Raw genomic sequence first — 24,243 nt, forward strand, 5'->3', positions numbered from 1 at the left:
AAACGCGAGCGTGATCGGTCACATGACCAAAACAAATGCTTCAAAAGCGAGACGCGCGGCCCCGTCGTTCTTGCTTTTCCAAACCAAAGATTATTCAGAGCCGACAGACAGTCAGTCAGTCAGTCAGTCAGTCAGTCAGTCAGTCAGTCAGTCAGTCAGTCAGTTAGTTAGTTAGTAGTATTAGTAGTAGAGTTGCGAGATTGAGACGGAGTGCGTGAACGGGTGAGTTTGATTGTGTGAATTTGTGTGAAACGGTGAGTGAACGAGTGTGATCTGAGTGAATTGTTAGTTTGTGTGAGTGATTATTGTAGTGATTATTGTAGTGTGTAGTGTGTGAGTCAGATATTTACATAGTGTGAGTGATATATATATAAATCCCAGTGAGTTTTATATATATATATATATATTTATAGATAGAGAGGGCGTGGAGGTAAATAATAGGTGGAAGTAATAGGAGTATAGTAGGAGATCGGCGATATAGGGAGAGTATAGGAGAAAAATAGGTGGTAATAGAGAGGAGAAAGTTTATATTTATTTATAGTGTAGCTACTGTGAGAGAGTAGCTATGTTAGGGAAGCGCACACGCAAGCGCAAGAACACCCCAGGATCTGGGCAACAGTCCATGGACCGGTTCTTGGTGGCTCCTGGTGGAGCACCTCCACAGAAGGAAGCTCGTCTGGTTCCACCTGTGGACCTCCAGCCAGGTCCGAGTGTCGGACCTGACGACACCAAGGACCGCAAGGTTCCGCCTGTGGACCTCCAGCCAGGTGTGATTGTCGGACCTGACGACACCAAGGACCGCAAGGTTCCGCCTGTGGACCTCCAGCCAGGTCTGATTGTCGGACCTGACGACACCCAGGACCGCGAGGTTCCGCCCGTCCGTCGGAGTGCACGGATCGCCACCGTCACCGTGCCTGTTGTGCCTGTTGTTCGGGTCGCCACCGTCACCGTGCCTGTTGTGCCTGTTGTTCGGGTTCATGGTCCCGAGTGGGACATCAGTGACACGGAGAGTGAGATCGGGTTCGCGTCGGATTCTGAGGATTCCTATTCTGAGAATACAGACAGTGACTCCAGTGGTGCCTCTGGGGGCTCTGTTTGGCTACCGACGGGTGAGAGCCGTCTGGACCGTGGGGGCTATTGTTCTTTTTCCAGTGGTAAGCATACATTTTTTATAGTTTTATTTGTTACTACTTGATTTGATCGATTTGTATTCGTTACTAGTTGATTTGATCGTGTTTTTCATAGACCTGGTTGCTTATTAGTCTTCCACAATCTGGCAACGCAAAACGAAAGGCCCTTTTAGGCTCTGTACCTGTGGTTCTCAACATGTGGTTCGCGACCACAACGGAGCGAGCCTCGTACAACGCCTCGCAACGCGATCTATATATGCATCTATCTATCAAATGATGACAATGTTTAGGCTCTTATTGATTTATTGTGTAAAAAGAACACCTAAAAATAGCAGATCTACAAGCTTGTGAGCTTGTAGATCGGCTATTTTCAGATAGGTTTGAAGTGCTCATGTGGCCTATACTCGGCTAGTCGTTTCTTTTGGGCTCGTTTTCATAGACCTGTTTGCTTATTACACTCCCACAATCTGGCAACTTAAAAAAACGACAGGCCCTTTTAGGCTCTGTACCTGTGGTTCTCAACATGTGGTTCGCGACCACAACGGAGCGAGCCTCGTACAACGCCTCGCAACGCGATCTATATATGCATCTATCTATCAAATGACGATGTTTAGGCTCTTATTGATTTATTGTGTAAAAAGAACACCTAAAAATAGCAGATCTACAAGCTTGTGAGCTTGTAGATCGGCTATTTTCAGATAGGTTTGAAGTGCTCATGTGGCCTATACTCGGCTAGTCGCTTCTTTTGGGCTCGTTTTCATAGACCTGTTTGCTTATTACACTCCCACAATCTGGCAACTTAAAAAAACGACAGGCCCTTTTAGGCTCTGTACCTGTGGTTCTCAACATGTGGTTCGCGACCACAACGGAGCGAGCCTCGTACAACGCCTCGCAACGCGATCTATATATGCATCTATCTATCAGATGATGACAATGTTTAGCCTCTATTGATTTATTGTGTAAAAAGAACACCTAAAAATAGCAGATATACAAGCTTGTGAGCTTGTAGATCTGCTCATTTTATTATGCTTTGTGAAAATGCCAGGTGCACTGCTCCCTCCCTCCCTCTGCACATGATGGCTGTCATAATATAAAATACATCAGAGTGTCCGTTCAGGTCAGGCCACAATAACAACAACAAAAATCCTGTTGGATCAAAGTTTTTTGTTGATGTTGTTGTTCTGACCTGAACTGAAGCCTTTGATGTCTTTTATTGTGACATCCATGACCTGATTATGACCTGATCATCATGCAAGTTGATGATCTGGTCACGATCATTTCATGTCCACAAAGTATTTGAAAAATTGCCTTTGTAATTCCACTATGACAGTAATGTAGTTACTATTTGATCTCATATGTGCCTATTGTAAGTAGCTCTGTCTGGATAAGAGTGTTTGCTAAATGCGTAATATTCACCCAAAGTATTTGAAATTGTATTCTAGATTCTGACACTGGTGAGGCTTTGGAGCCAATGGATGGAGGTGGACATGGTGGTGACCGTAGTAGAGGTGAGTGAGATGTCACAATCATATCACAGGAATAAAAAAAATGCTAAAACCAGGGCAATGGTAAATGTATATTTATTTATATCTCATATTTATTTATTCAGTGTGTATATGTGGCATGTGGTCTATATGATGATGATAAATGATTTGCTAAAGATGCACATAATATTTATAAAAGTATATTTTATGTTATTCTAGGGTTACAGGCTGAGGTGGCTGTGGAGGAGTTGGAGGGAGCGGTTGGAGCTGATGGCGGTGGTTGTAGAGGTAAGAATTATTATCACTGGAACAAAAAATGCTAAATCCCCACAGGGCAATGTAAATGTATTCTCTCATATGTATTTATTCTGTATATATATGTGATCTATATGATGATGATAAATGCTTTGCTAAATGCCTGAATTGATGTGTTATTGCAGGGCCAGCTGGGGATGAGATCGAGGGCGACATGAGTGTAGGAGAATCTGCTGGTCCTAGTCGAGGTGGGTGTGTGTGTGTGTGTGTGTGTGTGTGTGTGTGTGTGTGTGTGTGTGTGTGTGTGTGTGTGTGTGTGTGTGTGTGTGTGTCAAAACAAATGTATTTTATGGTAATTATCTATTTCTATAATTCACAGGTGGTGGCAGGCCTCGAAAGGGCAAGGGTCCTCCCAGTGGTGGCAGGCCTCGAAAGGGCAAGGGTCCTCCCCCTGTGTGGCATGCCACAGGCTGGTGTCCTCGGGACATCCCCTTCTCAGCCGGGACTCCGGGTCCACAGAATGCGGCTGCTGATCTGCAGTCTGATGACCCTGTGGACTTCTTCGAGCTGCTGGTGTCGGATGAGATCCTGCTGGAGATCTGCGTCCAGACGAACATCTATCACAAACAGCAGCCGCCCAGTGAACTGCAGTATGCCAGAGCAAAGTCCTGGAAAGATCATGATCTCACTGTAGAGGAGCTCAAGATCTTTCTAGGGCTCTTTCTTCTCACTGGAGTCAACCCAAAGCCGGAACTCGAGATGTACTGGTCCACTGACGAGTACCTGTCGGCACCCGTCTTCGGCAAGATCATGTCGCGGAACAGGTTCCAGCTCATCTTGAGTGCCCTGCACTTCATCGACAACACCATGCCCCGCCTTGACCCTAAAGACAACCTCTGGAGAATCCGCCCAGTGCTGCAGTCCTTGCTGGCCAACTTCCAGAAAATGTATCTGCCGAGCGAGGACATCAGTATTGATGAGGGCATGCTGTTGTGGCGTGGACGCCTGGCCTTCAAAGTCTATGCCCCACAAAAGCCGATCAGGTACGGAATCAAGTCATACATATTGTGCGAGTCTGCAACCGGCTACGTCCACAACATGCAGCCGTACTATGGCGTGAAGACCACCCTACCTGACACAATAACCAACCTACTAGGTGATTTAGCAGGTTTAGGATATAGGCTATACATGGACAACCTGTACAATTCAGTGAAGACGTCCCTTATGCTCCTGAAGAAGGCGACCTACGTCTGCGGGACTCTCCGTAAGAAACGAGGGCAGCCACCAGCCATCGCCGAGGTGACCAATGCGAAGCTGCCACTTGGGTCGTCCATGTCACTCCATCACGAGGGCGTGATGGTAGTGGCATGGCGACCCAAGAAAACAAAGATTGTCACCATGATCTCCACCTTGCACCCTGATGAGATGCGGCCCGTGCCCTCGAATGAGAAACGGAAGAGGAAGAGGGTGACCGAAATGAGGCCAGTGTGTGTTGCTGAATACAACAAATTCATGAACGGGGTCGACAAGATGGACCAAAACCTCAGCTATTATATGTGCACCAGGAAAACCAAGAAGTGGACGAAGAAGTTCTTTTTTTACCTGCTCCAGATATCGATGTTCAAAGCCTTCACAATCTACAAGGCCAGAAACCCAGGCGGCATTCAAGACTTCTTCTCCTTCATCGTGAAAGTAGTGAAGTCCTGGACCTCCCTCGGCCGCCGTGGGGGAGTGGCCCCTCCTCAGGAGGGTAGGAATGAGGCCCCGCCTCCTGAGGAAGGGGCCGAGGAAGAGGGTGAAGACCTTCCTCAGGAGGGTAGGAATGAGGCCCCGCCTCCTGAGGAAGGGGCAGAGGAAGAGGGTGACGCCGATCCTCAGGAGGGTAGGAGTGAGGCCCCGCCTCCTGGGGATCGCCCCGGCAAACCAACCATGCTCCCCACCCAAGGCCACCATTGGTTGACCCTCCGTCCAGGCTGTTAGGCAAAAGTAAAGATCACCAACTCATCAAATTCCCAAGTACTACTAAGAAGTACAAAGCAAGGGTTTGCAGGGTCTGTGCCCGATCAAAGTGTCCAAAGATAAAGAAGAAGCAAGGGGAGAAAAAGAACCACCGGAGCGAGACAAGGTATGAGTGCAAGTCCTGTCTTGTGCCCTTGCACCAAGACTGTGCATGGCGTTACCACAACGTAGATGAGTATTAGTTTACGGGTCCATTTGGTTTCAGGGTAGGGAAAGGGTAGACGCACGCTGAAGAACTTTATTTTTGTTTATTTGCACTAATTGCACCAATGTATTGATTTGAATGATTATAATTTATTTTGATTTTATGTAGTTACATTTAGTTTGAAATGACTTGCACTTTGTGCTTTACAGTGAAACGGCTGCTACTTTGTTCAACCTACCTCTACACACTGCCGTATGCACAACACTGTTTAGACTTTTTATTTATTTATTTTGCACTAATTGCACCAATTTTTTTATTGAACTTTTTTGTTGTTGAACTCCCTAGAGATTCACAAATTGTCATAAATGGCATAAAGAAAAAAAGGCAAGCTATAGATCTGCTATTTGTTGCTATGAATGTAGTATGTACTGCATGGTGTACTGTAGCTTGAGATTTTGACTGTGTGGCAAAACGTTTGGAAAAGGAAGCTCTCGATGACCTATGTGTTGCACTTTGAACTTGGAATTATTATTATTTTATGTAGTTACATTTAGTTTGAAATGACTTGCACTTTGTTCTTTACAGTGGAACGGCTGCTTCTTTGTTCAACCTACCTCTACACACTGCCTAGTATGCACAACACTGTTGTCTAGACTTTTTATTTATTTATTTTGCACTAATTGCACCAATGTTTTGATGTTGAACTATTCACAAATTGTCATAAATGGCATAAAGGAAAAAAGGCAAGCTTGTAGATCTGCTATTTGTTGCTATGAATGTACTGTAGCTTGAGATTTTGAATGTTGCAAAAAGTTTGGAAAAGGAAGCTCTCAATGACCTATGTGTTTGAATTTGGAATTATTATTCTTTATTTGAAAAAAAAAAAGTGAAAAATGTTGTTTGAATTGAGCTGAAATAAGCTTGCACTTTGGAAACAGAGCAATAAATGTACAATCGAAAGCAGTTTTTTTTTTTTTTTTTTTTTTTTTTATAAACAAGTATTGTTTACATGACTGATGTCAATGAAGGCGCAAAATAAATGTCAAACACTTTTGAAATCATTTTTATGCCTCTAAAGTGTGTGTCTTTACTAAAGTGCTAATATCTCTGATTCTAAACAAAAAGGTCTGTTTTTGGTGAAAACCAAGCTGTATTCAACTACCTCTAACTAGAGAACGGAACATGCTATCAACTCACTTTATTTTTCAGATGAAAGAAGAGATTCTAAGCTTTGTTTTGAGATATTCCATGTGTTCATAGTCGTAGCACAAAATAATCTATGTGTCCTCAAAGATGAGTCAGAATGGTCAAGATGTCTGGCAGTGGGGAAGCCTGTTCTAGAAAACCCTATGGCAGTCAATGTGTTAAAGACCAGACCCACTGATCCTCTGAGTATCTTAAAGACCAGATCCATTGATCCTCTGAGTATCTTAAAGACCAGATCCACTGATCCTCTAGTATCTTAAAGACCAGACCCATTGATCCTCTAGTATCTTAAAGACCAGACCCATTGATCCTCTAGTATCTTAAAGACCAGACACATTGTTCCTCTAGTATCTTAAAGACCAGACACATTGATCCTCTAGTATCTTAAAGACCAGATCCACTGATCCTCTAGTATCTTAAAGACCAGACACATTGATCCTCTAGTATCTTAAAGACCAGATCCACTGATCCTCTAGTATCTTAAAGACCAGATCCATTGATCCTCTAGTATCTTAAAGACCAGATCCATTGATCCTCTAGTATCTTAAAGACCAGACCCATTGATCCTCTAGTATCTTAAAGACCAGATCCATTGATTCTCTGAGTATCTTAAAGACCAGACAGACCCACTGATCCTCTAGTATCTTAAAGACCAGACCCCATTGATCCTCTAGTATCTTAAAGACCAGATCCACTGATCCTCTGAGTATCTTAAAGACGAGACCCATTGATCCTCTAGTATCTTAAAGACCAGACCCACTGATCCTCTGAGTATCTTAAAGACCAGACCCATTGATCCTCTGAGTATCTTAAAGACCAGACCCATTGATCCTCTGAGGATCTTAAAGACCAGACCCATAGAGAGATGTCAGATTCTTCTACCTAGACTTCTGAACTGAAGCTTAATGATTAATGAGCTTAACACATTCCCTATCATAGACAGAAATTCCACAAGAGGGCGCTCTAACACAACTTAGGAATGATCCCTTGACTCTGAGAGAAGGAATGGTTAGATGTGACGTCATCCCAAAAAAGGTCACTTCCGTCCACTCCTATGTTATGATTTGTAGAAAAACACATCTAGCTCGGATTTCTTCTTATTCAACGGGCGATAGCAACAAAATGGCCGGTCGCGGTAAAAATGTTTTGTTCCTGTGGATAGATGAGACCCTCCCCCTCCGCCCAGACAACCTTTGTTTACATTTGTGTACACATCGTGGCTCCCGCGGCTCTCCAAAGATCGTCGATATAAAAAGGTAAAAAACGCTGGCAGCAGCAAATTAATAAATTAAATAATACCTGGCAGTGGATGTGTTAATGAAAAGAGATCACTGGTCTGGTCTGAACTGGACTGAACATCAACTGTGTTGACTTTCAGACAGAGGAGGAGGAATAAGACAGACAGATACAGAATCATGTCCTACCTTCTTCTCCTTCAGGTAATATCCAATGGCAAAGTTTCTGTCCCCTGACTCCCGCTCTGACTGGAATCTAAGAGAAATAATAATTATTATTATTATAATACAAATAAATATAGCTGCTATCAGCGATACGGGGGCCAAGGAATGCAATATGCAAAACACAATATGCAATATGCAAGTCATAGAAACATAATAGACTGAACAATAAGCCATAGAAACATAATAGACTGAACAATAAGCCATAGAAACTGAACTTGAGAGAAAGAAGACCATGCAATTAACAAATGAGCATTGGAAACAGCTGAGCAGAGTTCTGAGGGATTGTGGATATTAAAATGCATGTCTTTATTATGTTGGTTATAATGGCAGATTTCAAACTGTGTTTTGGTATTTAGGCTGTAGCCTCCTATTCTATTGTATGTGTTCTGTGAGCTCCTGATGTCTGTGAGCTCTAGGTCTGTGAGCTTTAGGTCTGTGAGCTCTAGCCCTTGGTGTTAAAACTGAGCTGTAGAACATGAACAACACAACACATATATCACACACTACACACAAGTACAATACACAACAACACATATATCACACACTATACACAAGTACAATAGACAACAATACACAACAACACATATATCACACACTAGAGAACACATACACAATATCCAGGATCATACTTAATAACACATTCATAACAAATAAAGTCTATTATTATAATAGACAGACAAACAGACAGACAGACAGACACACAGACACACAGACACAGAGACAGACAGGAACTTACGTAGCATTGCTGAAGCCCACATACTCATTTCCTGCCATCTTGTTCAGGAAGTCCATGACCTGCATGAAGACATGGAGACAACCTAGTAACCACCTAGTAACCACCTAGTAACCACCTATTAACCACCTATTAACCACCTAGTAACCATCTAGTAACCACCTAGTAACCACCTAGTAACCACCTACTAACCATCTCGTAACCACCTAGTAACCACCTAGTAACCATCTAATAACCATCTAGTAACCACCCAGTAACCACCTAGTAACCACCTAGTAACCATCTAGTAACCACCTAGTAACAACCTAGTAACCACCTAGTAACCACCTAGTAACAATTAAATTAAATGATTAATTAGAGTATACTTATTCAAGTTATTAAATGGTTAAATGAAATGATTAATTAGTGTATACTTATTCAAGTTATTAAATGGTTAAATTAAATGATTAATTACTTACATAATCAAATTTCTCAGCGTTGCTCGCTCCTTGCTGAAAAAGGAAAAAACAGAAGAAGAAGAAGAGTTGGGGGCAGTACTTTTAGTAAAATATGATCATAAAACATCTTTAATTCATTTATATGATTGACATTTATATAATTAATATGATTGATATCAATATCTCTACATGACATGTTAGAAATACACAATTATTCAATCTGACAAGATAGATCAGGACTAAACAAGGAGAGATGATTCGTTTGTCTTCTGAGGTTATGGAGAAGGAAGTTAAAAGATGTTCTATTGAAGCTACAATATTATATTTTACTGTTAAACATTTAGTAGATGTATAATTCAAATCAAACTATTCACATTCCTCTACACATGAAAAGCTGTTGTTTTAGAGCGCAGAACATTTAAGGATAATGTCATCTCCTCCAAGAGAAAAGTCTAATAAATGAACAACTTTTCAATTCTATGAAGTGTCTATTTCAGAGCAGTTTATTAAGAGCAGTGAACACAAAGGCAGTGTGAAATGATGGCTTGTGTGTGTGTGTGTGCGTGTGCGTGCGCGCACGTGTGTGTGTGCAGTGCGTGCATGTGTGTATGCCTGCGTGCGTGCGTGAGTAAATGTGTATTGGTGTGTGTATTTATTTGTGTGTGTGTGTGTGTGCGTGTATGTCTTTGTGTGTGTGTGTGTGTGTGTGTGTGTGTGTGTGTGTGTGTGTGTGTGTGTGTGTGTGTGTGTGTGTGTGTGTGTGTTACAACGTGGCAAAAAAATACGCGCACGTGGGGGGGGGGCATCGTTACCGCAACGGGGACCCCACCCTTAACGCCGCGGGTAACAGCAACCCCCCGGGGACCCCCGTTACTCCCATGGACGGCACTGCAGATATATACATAGATGGATTCCATGTAATCTCAACATTGCATGCATGGCGCATATAATAGCATTGTAGATTAGTAGGCGATATTCACTTAAACTCCTTATCTTCGGTGACACAGTGGGTCTCTTGTAGCAGCAGTATGTTCGCCTGATGTTGGTTGGCAATGTGCTGGATGAGATCACGCTTTGGCCGTGTCAGGCCCTCGACGTTCAGCTGCAGTAAACGCACTTCGGTTTTAGCCATAAGGCTCGTCTTGACAGACGCGTGACGCCTAGTGGGTACTGAACTGTTGGGAACGGAGAGCTGCTGGTGTAAATTCTGTGTAGTACTAGTATGACTGGTTTTGTTGGATTCTTCGGGATCTTCAGATCGGGATCGTCAGGGTCGTCAGAATCCGTAGCAGGGCCACCACGTGCAGGTACCAGTCTTGACCCCAAGACTACCTGCATATGATTGGAGTGTCTGTCACTGATCTCTGTGAATGCGGAAAACCACAGACTGTTGAACATATTATCGATGAATGCCCAATCTTCAAATCACCACATGGAGTCAGCGGCCTCATTGAACTGGATGATGATACCACTTCTTGGCTGATGTCCCAATTGCCTGTGTAGCCCTACACGAACGAACGAACGAACTTAAACTCCTCATGTTTAAGCCTAACAGCGGGCGACTGGTGCTGCAGTCAACCCGACTGTCTCAGCGCTTCGTCCCCGTCACCTGGCTCCACCGGCACTTTGGATTACCTGCTGGCTAACGGCTAATTCCAGACAAACTTGTCTCTCCGACCGGCATCATGCTGAAGTATTCCATCACCAAACTGCTGGAATGCAACATCAGCGCCATTCCAGCATGCATTTCAGTTATTAAACAACTTGGACTTTTTCGCCGACCCCGATACACACACAGATCCTCCCGCCGACAGTTTGTTTACTCCCAGTCCGGTCATGCTATTCCAACCATCTGCTCCACCGTACGTTCCGTCGCACCCCAATTACGTCATCAGAGCGCTGCTGACATGGGACCTTGTAGAAGCACTAGAAACACCGCTGGACTGCTACGTCACTACAAGCTGCGCGGAAATCCTGGAGTGGATTGCAATGACACCGTGAGGTCTCCACTCTCCAGGCTGCAGAAAATACGTGGAGTGGATTTCAGCCTACTCCGGCCTCTCCAGAGATTTATTCCCTCACCAACTCTCAAAATAGAACTTCTAAATGTACAATCCCTCACAGACAAAGGAGCCCTAATACACAATCACATTCTTGACAAGGGTCTTGACTATATGTGCCTCACAGAAACCTGGCACAAACCAGGGGAGTTCACAAATTTAAACAGTGCTTGTCCACCGGGTTATAATTACCAGGAAAAGGCCCGCAGCACTGGCCGTGGTGGTGGCCTAGCCATCATCCACAAAAACCATCTGGAACTGTCCCCAGTCCCCTTGCCATTACAGTCCTCATTTGAATGCTGCGCATTTAAATGTAAACCCCCCTTTGCCATGACTCTGCTCCTCATTTACCGGCCACCCAAACAAAACTCTAAATTTATCTCAGAAATCCACGACCTTCTCACCACTCTCTGCACAACAACTGCCAACATCATAATAATGGGCGACATAAATATTCACGTAGACAACCCATCCTGCCACTTTGCATCTGACTTCCTACAATTACTGGACTGTCTCAACCTCACTCAACATGTCAACACCCCCACACACAATAAGGGACATACGCTCGACCTGGTCATCACTGTCTCCGCCCCCATCAGTAATTTGACAGTTTACACTCTGGGTGTGTCTGACCACATGGTCATCTCCATGGAGCTGCCCTTCCCCCCCGCCCATGCCAAGCCCAAACGCCAAATCACCTTCAGAAATTTCAAAAATATTAACCAAGACACTTTGACCTCTGACCTCGAGCATCTCTCTTCTGCAACTCTCCTATCAGCCAGCGAAGCGGTAGTTTTCTACAACATCAACCTGCAAAACCTCCTCGACCTGCACGCCCCTGTCAAAACAAGATCAGTCATTTTCTCCCGCTCAGCCCCCTGGTTTACCTGCGAGCTGAGGAAAATGAAGGCAGTCGGGCGTGTCCTCGAGCGGCGACTCAAGGCCACTGGACTAACTGTCCATAGATTGGCATACAGAGAGCACCAGAAGGCATATTCAAGGTCCCTCAGGGAGGCACAGTCAAAATTCTACTCCAACATCATCAACAATAGCCCTGGCAACTCAAAGACACTTTTCACCACCATCAACCACTTCCTGAAACCACAAACCCCCAAGCACAGTGATACTACAGAGGAACAGTGTAACACCTACCTTAATTTCTTCAAAACTAAGGTAGACAACATCCGCTCTCTCCTTTCCGGCCCTGTCACTCCACCTGTCCCAACTGCCATCCCACAGTCTGGGATTTCCCACCCGCTCTCTTGCTTCATCAACACCACACAGCAAGAGGTCGAGGATATAGTTAGGAGGATGAAGCCCTCTACCTGTGCCTTGGACCCCCTTCCCACCACCTTAGTCAAATCCAACATCTGTGCAATAAGTCCACTCATCACTAAAATCATCAACCTTTCTCTCCGGACCGGCCACATTCCTTCTACTCTAAAAACTGCCATTCTCACACCGCTCCTCAAAAAACCCTCCCTAGATCCAGATACCCTCACAAACTACAGGCCCATTTCAAATCTCCCATTCCTCTCCAAAATACTGGAAAAAGTAGTGGCCGCACAGCTAGAAAACCACCTCAACCTCAACAACCTCTGGGAAAAATTTCAATCCGGTTTTCGTTCCGCCCACAGCACCGAAACCGCCCTGGTCAGGGTCACAAATGACCTCCTCATTGCAGCTGATAACGGCTCCCCCTCCCTGCTCATCCTCCTGGACCTTACAGCGGCCTTTGACACTGTCGACCACACCATCCTCATCAACCACCTCCACTCCACAATCGGACTCAGCAACACAGCACTAGACTGGTTCAAATCTTACCTCTCCGACAGGACAGAATACGTCTCCCTGGGAGGTTCGAAATCCCGCACCCAGCCTGTCACCTGCGGTGTCCCCCAGGGATCTGTCCTCGGCCCCACCCTGTTCACCCTGTATCTGCTACCCCTTGGGCGTGTCATCAGCAAGCATGGAATATCTTTCCATTGCTATGCTGATGACACGCAACTGTATATAAAAACCAACCACTCTGCCACTCCGCCATCATCATCATCTTCACCTCCACCACCACCCTTATCCACCCTCACCACCTGCCTGGAGGAGATAAAGGCGTGGATGAAAAACAACTTTCTGCAGTTAAACAGTTCAAAAACCGAAATAATCCTCATAGGCACCCCACACCAAATAAAAACATCACCCATAACCAGCATCAGCTTCTCCGGGCAGGACCTTCCCCTCTCACCAGTGGTCACTAACCTGGGAGTAAAAATGGATCCCCATCTGAACTTTGAATCCCACATCAAACACATTTGCAAAACTTCATTCTTTCACCTCCGTAACATTTCAAAACTCCGCCCCACACTCACACCAGCAGATTCAGAGAAACTTGTCCACGCCTTCGTCTCCTCCAGGCTGGACTACTGTAACGCACTTCTCATCGGGATCCCTAGCAAGAGCCTTCAAAGGCTCCAGTATATTCAAAACAGCGCGGCTAGGATCCTGATGAGAGTGCGTAAACATGAACACATCACACCCATCCTCCGTTCACTCCACTGGCTTCCCGTCTGCTTCAGAATCCACTACAAGGTATCCCTTCTGACACATCAGTGCATCCACGGCAACGCTCCTTCCTACCTCAAGGAATTAGTCCCCCTACAACCCTCAACCCGCAACACCCGCTCTTCAAACACATACCTCCTCAAAACCCACAAGGCAAAGCTTCGTACCATGGGCGACCGGGCTTTCTGCTCGGCCGCCCCCGAACTGTGGAACGCCCTCCCTGTCCACCTGAGAGCTCCACAGTCAGTTGATTGTTTTAAGAGAGGACTAAAGACCTACCTTTTTAGCAAAGCATTTTTATAGCTGGTTTTATGCCCCCATGTTTTTAATGTTTTTAATTCTTGTTTTCTTCTAGTTTCCTAGTTATTGTTTTCTTTTACTGGTGTGATGTTTCTGTTTTTATGCAATTGCCTTCTGTAGCACTTTGAGATTTCCTGTAAATGAAAAGTGCGTTACAAATAAAATCTATTATTATTATTATTATTATTATTATTAACAGAATTATATATGTATGGACTATATATATAAATTGTATATATTTTTGGACGACTTGTGCATTTATTTTGTGGGCAATACTTTGCCACGCTTTCTCCCTGGATCTATTTATTGCGGCCGTGTTTCCTTTCTTGCTTATTATACATTTTACTTCCTTGTATGACTCCATGAGCTGCTGCAGTGCTGCTGTTCAGCCACAGAGAAGAACGTCGCTCTGGTTTTGGGCTCCATGATTGGTCAAGTTCAAGGATTCTGCTCGACTTTCATGGTCTTTTATAGGAATACGTGAAGCCTGGCTTTACCATCCTGGCTCGACACAGCCTGGCTTGACAAGGTCTAGCTTGACAAAGTCGCTCCTTTTCAGCCTGGCTTGGCGTTCATGGAACGGAATAAACCAGGCTGTACGGACCCGACTTTGTCAAACTAGGATTTGACCTAAGCCCAGGCTTATTTAATTCACCTTTCGTGTAATAGGCTCCAGGTCTATAGAATTAAGCCCAAAATAAGCAACTAGGGCAGGGGCCTATTTCACGAAAGCAGAATTAGGGGTTAAGCCTGGATTTAACAGCAATCCTGGCTTAATTTATCCAGGATTAGCCATGAATTGGTTTCATGAAAGCTGAATTATCTTGCCAGATTAGTTTAGCCAGTTCACCCTGGATAAGTTTATCCATGACTTGGTTTCACGAAAGAAAATTGAAGCAATCCTACCTTAGTTACCATGGAAATTTTGCTGTGAAGTTAGACCATTATTAAATTCTAACTTGTATATCTTGATCACATGACCCCAGAGATAATGTGAACCGATTTGTGTGAGTTTTGGGCAAAATCTGTAGGAGTAGTAGCAAAAAGTGTGTTTTGAAGAATGGCAGGAAATGTAATCTGGCACAAACAGGGTCTATAAGGTGTGTCATGACTCAAGGAATCCAGGGGGGAAAAGATGTTGATTGTACGACCTACGGTTCAAGAGTTATAGGCCAAAATGTGAAGTGGGCTGTATATCTCTCACTCACACACACACACACACACACACACACACACACACACACACACACACACACACACACACACACACACACACACACACACACACACACACACACACACACACACACACACACACACACACACACACACACACACACACACACACACGGCGGAGACAACAATAGAGACTTGGACTCCATGGTCGTCCAGTCACAGTTTAATACATTTTATACATTTGATGGGACCTTCTGCAATAATGAGCACTTTTACTTTTGGTACATTAACTATATTTTGATGCCAATACTTTTGTACTTTTACTAAAGTAAATTTTGATTACCCGGACTTTTACTTGTAACAGAGTATTGCAGTATTGATACTTTTACTGAAGTAAAATATTTGAGTACTTTTTCCATCACTGCCAATCTAGGGTTGCCACCTTTCAGAAATGGAAATAAGGGACACGTGCGCGCAGCGCGCGTGCATGCGTCGACGCGCACGCGCGAAAATTTTCGGGTTTTGGGCGGATTTTAGTGTTTATTTTTTTACTTTATTTCGGTTTTAGGGTTAGGTTAGCCAGCCCCCCAAACATCCTGAAATGCATAGAAATCTATGAAATCTAAATAAAAAAATCTATGAAATTTATATTAATTAGATTGAATTATTATATATGAATTGAATTATTATATATGAATTATATTATTTATGTATTTATTAACTGTTAATCCATGAAGGATTTATGAAGAATTCCGTTTTCCTGATGCAGCCAATATGTAGGCTGCCACTAGGGCAGGTAAATAGAAATACTGACTGACATCTTGTTAAAAAACACAACCAGATAAATAAGATGTAATATCCCATACCGACTCGATCTCAGGAGATGTTTCAGTCATGAAGAACTGTGACACTTGTGCTTGGGTCCTTTGGGTTCTTATATTTTTGGAATGTACGTTCTCCTGAGGCATGCTGTCTGATGTCAGGATGGAGGTTAGGCATATCCGTGGCAAGGATAATGTCCTGGCCGACACATTGTCACAGTGTTTTTCCGATTGCTGAATGACCTTCCGTTGCACTCCCGGTATTCGCCATCATAGGGTGGGGGTGTTGCGTGTGGCCATGACATGCATCATTCACTCAATCATTGACTCAACCATTCACTAAACCCCACTGTCTCTCCTCTCACTCAGGCTGGCACACCTGCAGCTGATCAGTGATTGCTGCCGCCCCAATCAAGGCACTATAAAGACAGCCAGCTTCAGTCCTTCTGGAGACACAGACCCAGCAACACCTCAGTTCCCACACCTTGTTGTCCTGGCTAAAAGCCTTTTCTTTAAGTTATTTTGTTAACTTTAGTTTGGCCTGGAGATGGCCGGCAGTTCCCTGTTTTCGTTTAGTTTTTAGTTTAGTAGTGCTATTTTGTTAGGTAGGGAGGGGGGAGCAGCTTCGGCGTCCCTATAGGGGGTGGCCTGGGGGTGGCCATTCTATTTAGTTTGCCGGCATCTCGAGGCCTCCTTTTGGTTCATTCATTCATTTGGTAAAGTATTCCTCATTATTGTTTGTTCATTATCTCCATTGTGGGAAGTAAATAAAATGATTTAAATCTTTGCAAACTGTTTGGTGTCCAATTTATGTTGGGGTCTCCACTTCGAGCCATTGGTTTATTGTAGTACTGTGTGGAGACCGTAACATCCACCATGCGTCACAGATTACATACGCTGACAATCATACTTTACAGTTTGCTTTGTAAACATCTCCACTGACGCTGTCAAGCCAAGGGTTTGCCTCTTCCCACTCACGTCTGTACTTTTGGAAGCGGTTTCTCTTTTGAGTGACATTTTGAAACGCCGTGGTGCCGCTGCGCGAGCAGTGACTGACTGAGCAGAGGTAACTAGGCAACCATGACAGGCAGCGCAGGGCACAGAGGATCTGCACAGCGCTAACTCTCATTGGTAGTAATGAGCCAATGAGCTGCTGAGGACACTCCCAGACAATGGGATCACAGCCAGCGTTGCCAAGTCTGATTATTTCCCGCAACTTTTGGACAACATTTGGCTTGTTTTTGGCTTGTTTTTGTAGGTCGGCCGGCTCATTTCTATCACTATACTTGGCAACACTGAATGACGGCCGCTCATCTGAGCTCTCACTCTCTCAGTCACACAGCAGAGACAGGACTGCACATAAATCGCCCTGTCATTCATATTTATTCCCCGACCTTAAAATACGGGACAAAGTGCGTCCCTTATCAGTTCAATACGGAACGCGTCTTTTAATTTCCAATTACGGGACGATTCCGTATTTTACGGGACGGGTGGCAACCCTAACTTTAATAAAGAAAAATCAATCAATCATGATACTGTGTTCACTGAACAGCCAGGATGCTACAATGCTAGCATAATGCTACATAATAATGCTACATTATGTTAGCAGTATGCTACAATGTGTCCTTATGTTACCATAATGTTTAGGAGGGTTATCTGGAGTCAGTCCATTTCATGTACAGTAGGCTATTGCTTTAATATACATACCAGATCTACAAGCTCACAACACGTCACACTGCGACACGGTGTGAGCTTGAGCTTGTACATCTGATAGTTTCTCTATATTCTGTAAGATAATGACAAGCCCAGAATGGTTAAAAATCTCTACTGTGCAGAACAGCGAAAACATGATTAGATCAGACAGTGACACACATTAAATGATGTTAAACATCATTAAATGACATTAAATGATGTTAAACATCCCAAATCACATTAAATTATGTGAGAAGAGAAGAGAAGAGATGGAGGTGGAGGTGGAGGTGGAGGCGGAGTTATAGATAGATAGATAGATAGATTTATGGAAAAAGAAGAAAGAATTACCAACATTGACCGTTGACGCAGGTCATTATTTCCCTCATTTCCTATGTCTGGAAAATATGCAAATCACATACAGTAAGACCCCGCCCACACCCACCCAGCCAATCACAACCCACGAGGACTCCAAGAAAATAAAAATAAAATGAAGGCTGCAAAGTTGTCATTCAGTGGAACCTTAAGGAACAGATTGATAGAACACACACAGACAGAACTTTATAAGGAGCAGGTTGACACATACACATACACATACACATACGTATCGGATGATAAGCTTGCCCTGTCCACACTGAACCCTAAAAAAAGGTCCAGATGGCCTTGATCCTTTCTTTTTAAAAGTTTCAGCTTTTAGTTATTGCCCAACCCATCACATTTTTAATCTTTCATTAACCGGATGTGTGGAAACAAGTTCATGTTTCACCACTCCTGGACACAAGTCCAGGGTGCCGCAGAATACTTACATATTTGGAATTTATCAATATCTCTTCAGTTTAACCACTTAGACCCTCTATAGTATTGGTGCGTTCTTTTTCTATCTACATAAAATCTGTTTGCCAAAAATAGCAGATCTACAAACTAGCGTTCGACCCAGAATAGGTATGCTGGCGTTCAAGTGCTTAAACGTCAAGTATAAAGTTATTTTCAACCTCTCCTATAATGGAAACAGATATTCTCTCAAGTTTTCCTCGTGACATACTGTATCTCAGGATAAGATTTACATATCTCCGTACCGTAATAGGACATAAATCTAAGGTGTTATGAAGTAACAATGTCAGTGTTCTTGTGCCCCATCACTTCATGTGGCAGTGTAAGATTTGGCCTCAGATTTTGTCTCTCTGCAGCACGAATTGTTAAATAGCAAACTGCTATTAAACGGCCAAAAAACTAAGGCTATGCTATTTGCCCACATAGTGTAGTCACTGTCCCCTCAAACATCACCACTCCGGATGAATTATCCATTGAATGGGTTGAGAGATTTGGTTGGACACCAAGTTACATTTTGAACACATCGATTCTTTGGAAAATAAGCTTAAATTCACGTTGAGCTTCTTTTACAGAATCAAGGCCTGTTTTTCCCCTGCCTTTAGTAAAAAGATGGTAACAGGCCTTTTCCTGTCCCGCAGCTCGACTACAGCATTTATCTCTTTGCCAGTTCCTCAACATTGACCAATCTTGATCCCCTGTTTCATGCTGCACTGAGGTTTATTACTAACTCTCAATCTCAGATCAAATGCTTGGCTGCACGATGTTGTACCCCATCTGAGGCTGGAGAAACAAGCCTTGCGTATTTTGGGCCCTGGTCGTGGAATGACCTGCAGAAAAGACTCAAAATTGGCTTTTGTGATTCCTCTAGTTTGGTTTAAAAGGATTGCCATGGACATACTTCCTCTAATTTGGTTTAAGAGGATTGCCATGGACATACTTCCTCTAGTTTGGTTTAAAAGGATTGCCATGGACATGGACATACTTCCTCTAATTTGGTTTAAGAGGATTGCCATGGACATACTTCCTCTAGTTTGGTTTAAGAGGATTGCCATGGACATACTTCCTCTAGTTTGGTTTAAAAGGATTGCCATGGACATACTTCCTCTAGTTTGGTTTAAGAGGATTGCCATGGACACACTTCCTCTAGTTTGGTTTAAGAGGATTGCCATGGACATACTTCCTCTAGTGAGGTTTAAGAGGATTGCCATGGACATACTTCCTCTAGTGAGGTTTAAGAGGATTGCCATGGACATACTTCCTCTAGTTTGGTTTAAGAGGATTGCCATGGACATACTTCCTCTAGTGAGGTTTAAGAGGATTGCCATGGACATACTTCCTCTAGTGAGGTTTAACACATTGACTGCCAATCACGTAGATCTACGCGAACCGCTTTAAAGCCGCCACGTGCCAATCGCGTAGGTCTACGTGAAGTGAAAAATGTTTTTTTTTTCCCAATTTCACCCAAAGACCAAGGAGATATGATTAGTTGAAGATCTAGACTCCTATCCACTTCCTTGTTAACTTAAAAATGCTGTATTTCGGCTCCTGAGTACTTTTTTTTTTCCAATGAAAAACTCTGGCACTGGCTAAAAAATTATGAAATAATTCTGGCAGTCAATGTGTTAACTCTATAACTGCCAAAGACGTTTATAAACGTCTTTGGGCCTTCAGCTATTGCCTGCCAAAGACGTTTAAAAACGTCTTTGAAAAAAAAAAAAAAAAATCTAAAAAGATTCTCTAATTATTTAAGATTGACACCTTTTCGATATTCCAAACGAATAAGGAGATAACAATTCCCAAAGATTTGCTGCTCCATCCACTTCAATGTTAAAATTGAAACGGACAAACAATTCACAATGTTTTTTGGTTTGAAACTACTGGTTTTGAGCTATTTTCAAACATCAAACAACACATGACAACAAGGTCAAATTGACCTCGTTGACATTTGTGAAACCACACCTGAATCTCATCTGTGATTAGAAATTATCTGGGATCAATCATACTGGAGAAAAATATTCTGTGGCTATGCGAAAAGGTACCAAAATCGGTCAAAACCCTGGCAGAGGCTACAGACTTTTTGAAAAAACTCTGGCAGGGTAAGAGTTAAGAGGATTGCCATGGACATACTTCCCAACAATAATACATGATAAATGTTGGACATTTGAATACCAACAAGGATAATGTTGACGTGCAAAATATGAAGGTTTTACCCAGAGAGACGGAGATGGTTTTCTCATGTTCAAACAAAACTAGAATAAACATTGAGCCATGCTGAAGACTTATCTAGTTACTAATATTTATACAGAGATAAAGTGTAGATATAAACAGAATGACACTCAGTCTATATTAGGTTACCTTTATCAGGGAAGTGCAAACAATAGCACCAGCATTCACCATGGGGTTATGGGGCTTATCTGGAAAACAGCGGACGAAAAACAATGTTAAAAGGATCAACTGTATAGAGTATATAGAACATGTACATTATAGAGTTAATATTATATATAGTGTATAGAAAATTATAGAGTTAAGCAGTTTACAAAAAACACTGATGTCCTTTACAGATCATTAAGATGTCCTTTACACTGATGTCCTTTACAGATCATTAAGTCCTTTACAGATCATTAACACATTGAGTGCCAGGGTCTTTTTAAAACAGGGTACAGTCGGTGCCTGGATTTTTAACCATTTTTGAAGTCACAAAATATTTTCAGTGATCACCGTCCTCAAGGTGATCCCCTCATTACACACATAGAGGTCTCGTACAATCGGGGGGAAAAAATTAAAAACATTAGGTAATCCGTTCCATAGTTGCAGCCAGTTGAAAATAGTCGAAAATAGTCAAAAATACATATTTTAGAAAAAAAGTACACAAGAGCCGAGATACAGGCTTTTGAAGTCATAAGTTAACCAGGAAGTGGATTGGAGTCTAAATCTTCGAAAAATGATATCTCCTGGTGCTGGGAAGAAAAGAAAAAAAAAAATCTCAAAAACGGTCATAACCGTTTTTGGCACACAACGCATGGCTTCTCAAAAACGGTCCGGACCGTTTTTGGCACTCAATGTGTTAAAGAGGTGGTGCCATGGTTTTGCACTTTTTCTGTTTTTCATGTGTCTATGAGGTTGATAGAACTTCATTAAGCCCCCTGGTGGTGTTTTTATGGTGTGTTATGTCTTCTCTGACTATTTTGAGTTTCTACCTGGAGGCTGAAACCTTGAGGGTCAAACGTGCAAATAGAAAAACAGCGCTTTAGTGACATAGTAAAAACATACCCTCCCCCTCATTATCATAACACAACAGGTGTGGGCATGAGTGGGAGGAGGGACTAGGACAGGTGGGCGGTGCTAAGGTGGTGGAGGAGGTGCTAAGGTGAGAACCAGGTATACTTAATGAACTGGAGGCGTGTCCACATAAAAACATAATTTTAACAATTTCTGTACACTTTTTTGAAAAAAATCTTCCTCCCAGTATAACCATAATACCTGATGATTATGTTTTAGGGGGGGGGGAATCACTGAAAATCACGGCACCCCGTCTTTAAGATGTTCCACTGTCTCCATAGAGTAAATACTTTAAATCAAATGTACCACAGTATTCATAGAGTAAATACTTTAAATCAAATGTACCACAGTATTCATAGAGTAAATACTTTAAATCAAATGTACCACAGTATTCATAGAGTAAATACTTTAAATCAAATGTACCACTGTCTTCATAGAGTAAATACTTTAAATGTGTTGTTGTATACATTTTGTGTAACAGTGTTGTTTTCTCTTGTGATTTGTTGCTATATGCTGTGCAGCACTTTGGTGAACCCTTTACATGTGCTTTATCAATTAAATTGACTTGAATTGATTATTAAAGACTCCTCCATTTCTCCAGAGTGCTGCTAACCCTAACCCTAAAGACTCCTCCACATCTCCTGAGTGCTGCTAACCATAACCCTAAAGACTCCTCCACTTCTCCAGAGTGCTGCTAACCATAACCCTAACCCTAAAGACTCCTCTACTTCTCCAGAGTGCTGCTAACCATAACCCTAACGACTCCTCCACTTCTCCAGAGTGCTGCTAACCCTAAATATATACATATATAAACATGCCACCCTCATCCAGGAAGAGTTTGTTGAAGATTATAACATTAATATTTAAAGTTATGATTATGATCTAAAATAGATATAAAACATACCATCCTCGTCCAGGAACAGCTTGTTGAACCTCAGTCCGCTCGGCTCCTTGCCGATGAATTTGTGCACGTAGTCCGTTCCGTGGTCGTGCACAGCGATGGCGTACTTCAAAGGCTTCACGCACGACTGGAGACAGAATGGAACCTTAGTGTCTCCTACTGTATGTCTGTAAAATATGAGATTAACTATTAATTACACGATAACCATTCATTACAAGCATTCATTATAACCATTCATTATAACCATTCATTACAACCATTCATTACAACCATTCATTATAACCATTCATTACGACCATTTCATTTCATCATGATTTGTGTGAATGGGGATCTCATCTTAAACAGGCTCAGTGCTTAATGAGTCTTCCAGTTTAGTAGACCTTGTATTGTGAATTTGTACTTCCATGTACTGTTGTTCTCATGTCTTACTAAATAAAGTACATCAATCAAAAACCATTCATTATAACCATTCATTATAACCATTCATTACAACCATTCATTACAACCATTCATTATAACCATTCATTACAACCATTCATTATAACCATTCATTATAGGACTACTTCACTCGTTTTCAACCTATCTTCATATAATTGGTCTTCACTAATGCTCATTATAATATTATATTATATCTTATCTTCATATAATTGGTCCTCACTAATGCTCATTATAATATTATATTATATCTTCCATATAATTGGTCCTCACTAATGCTCATTATAATATTATATCTCATCTTCATATAATTGGTCCTCACTAATGCTCATTATAATATTATTATATTATATCTTATCTTCATATAATTAATTAATCCGATCATTTGGGAGGGCATTTCTATTTTTTTGATGATTCATTTTTAAAATGTTTATTTATTTTGTAGCAATAAAAGTCAATATGTCTCAAAACACTGGCTGACAGTTGAATTATTGCCAACAAAAGAAATATGAATTAAAGAAATTAAGACAAATACTGAACCTCTGAACATTGGCTTGCAGTTATTGCACATAGACAAAATGCAATAATAATGTTAGACTTGTCATTCAGGATGGAAAATAAAGTTGTCCTTTTGGGGAGAAGTGGAACATAGAAGTCATTTAAGTTTAGCGTGAGGGAGCGGGTATACTCTGGGTACTACAGCAGGGGTCCCCAAGGTTTTTCAGGTCAAGGACCCCTTAGCTGAGGGAGAGATGAAGCAGGGACCCCCACTACATATTGTATAAAAATTGTGTTGCAGATTAAACCTTTTCATAGACTTGTTTGACAGCACTGTGATCAGTGTATTTATCAGACATTTAAAACTCTCAGTACTTAGTAAAGTTCTGTACTTGGTCTGCTCCTTTTCCCTCTACACTCTACCTCTTCTAAAGTTCCCTCAGAATATAGGGATTTTAGGGTTCATGTGGTTAATGTAAATAAAATAAAAAGGTCCTATCACACAAAGATTTGGAGACCCCCCTGTAGTAACTCTGAGGACCCCCTAGGGGTCCCGGCCCCCCTGTTGAAGACCCCCTGCTGGAATTACTTGATAAATATAGGCTAGAGAAAACATTCAGTTGGATGTCACACACACACACACACACACACACACACACACACACACACACACACACACACACACACACACACACACACACACACACACACACACACACACACACACACACACACACACACACACGCTTTTGTGGGTCTTTGCGAAATCCTGAGGTGGGAGTTTCGGTCATTGGAACGGTGATGCACGTCACCCGTTTGTGAAGT

General features: G+C 42.5%; 1 protein-coding gene across 5 annotated transcripts in view; it reads right to left on the reverse strand.

The window, feature by feature from the left end:
• The window catches only part of LOC308073782 (glutaminase kidney isoform, mitochondrial-like), a 65,983-nt gene that overhangs the window by 22,695 nt on the left and 19,045 nt on the right, over positions 1–24,243 (reverse strand). For all 5 annotated transcript variants that reach the window (XR_013932042.1, XR_013932043.1, XR_013932044.1 and 2 more), the window contains exons 6-10: positions 22,489–22,652; positions 20,661–20,719; positions 8,891–8,923; positions 8,436–8,494; positions 7,664–7,730 (exon numbers count right to left, since the gene is read on the reverse strand). Coding sequence is in view for 2 of the 5 variants with exons in the window: in XM_080412924.1 (XP_080269050.1) it covers positions 7,664–7,730; positions 8,436–8,494; positions 8,891–8,923; positions 20,661–20,719; positions 22,489–22,652 (382 nt within the window). In the remaining 3 variants the exon portion in view is untranslated. The remainder of the gene's footprint in view (positions 1–7,663; positions 7,731–8,435; positions 8,495–8,890; positions 8,924–20,660; positions 20,720–22,488; positions 22,653–24,243) is intronic.

Source organism: Gymnoscopelus braueri (genome assembly GCF_963280865.1).
Source record: "Gymnoscopelus braueri genome assembly, chromosome: 18".
In the NCBI taxonomy this organism is placed as follows: Eukaryota; Metazoa; Chordata; class Actinopteri; order Myctophiformes; family Myctophidae; genus Gymnoscopelus; species Gymnoscopelus braueri.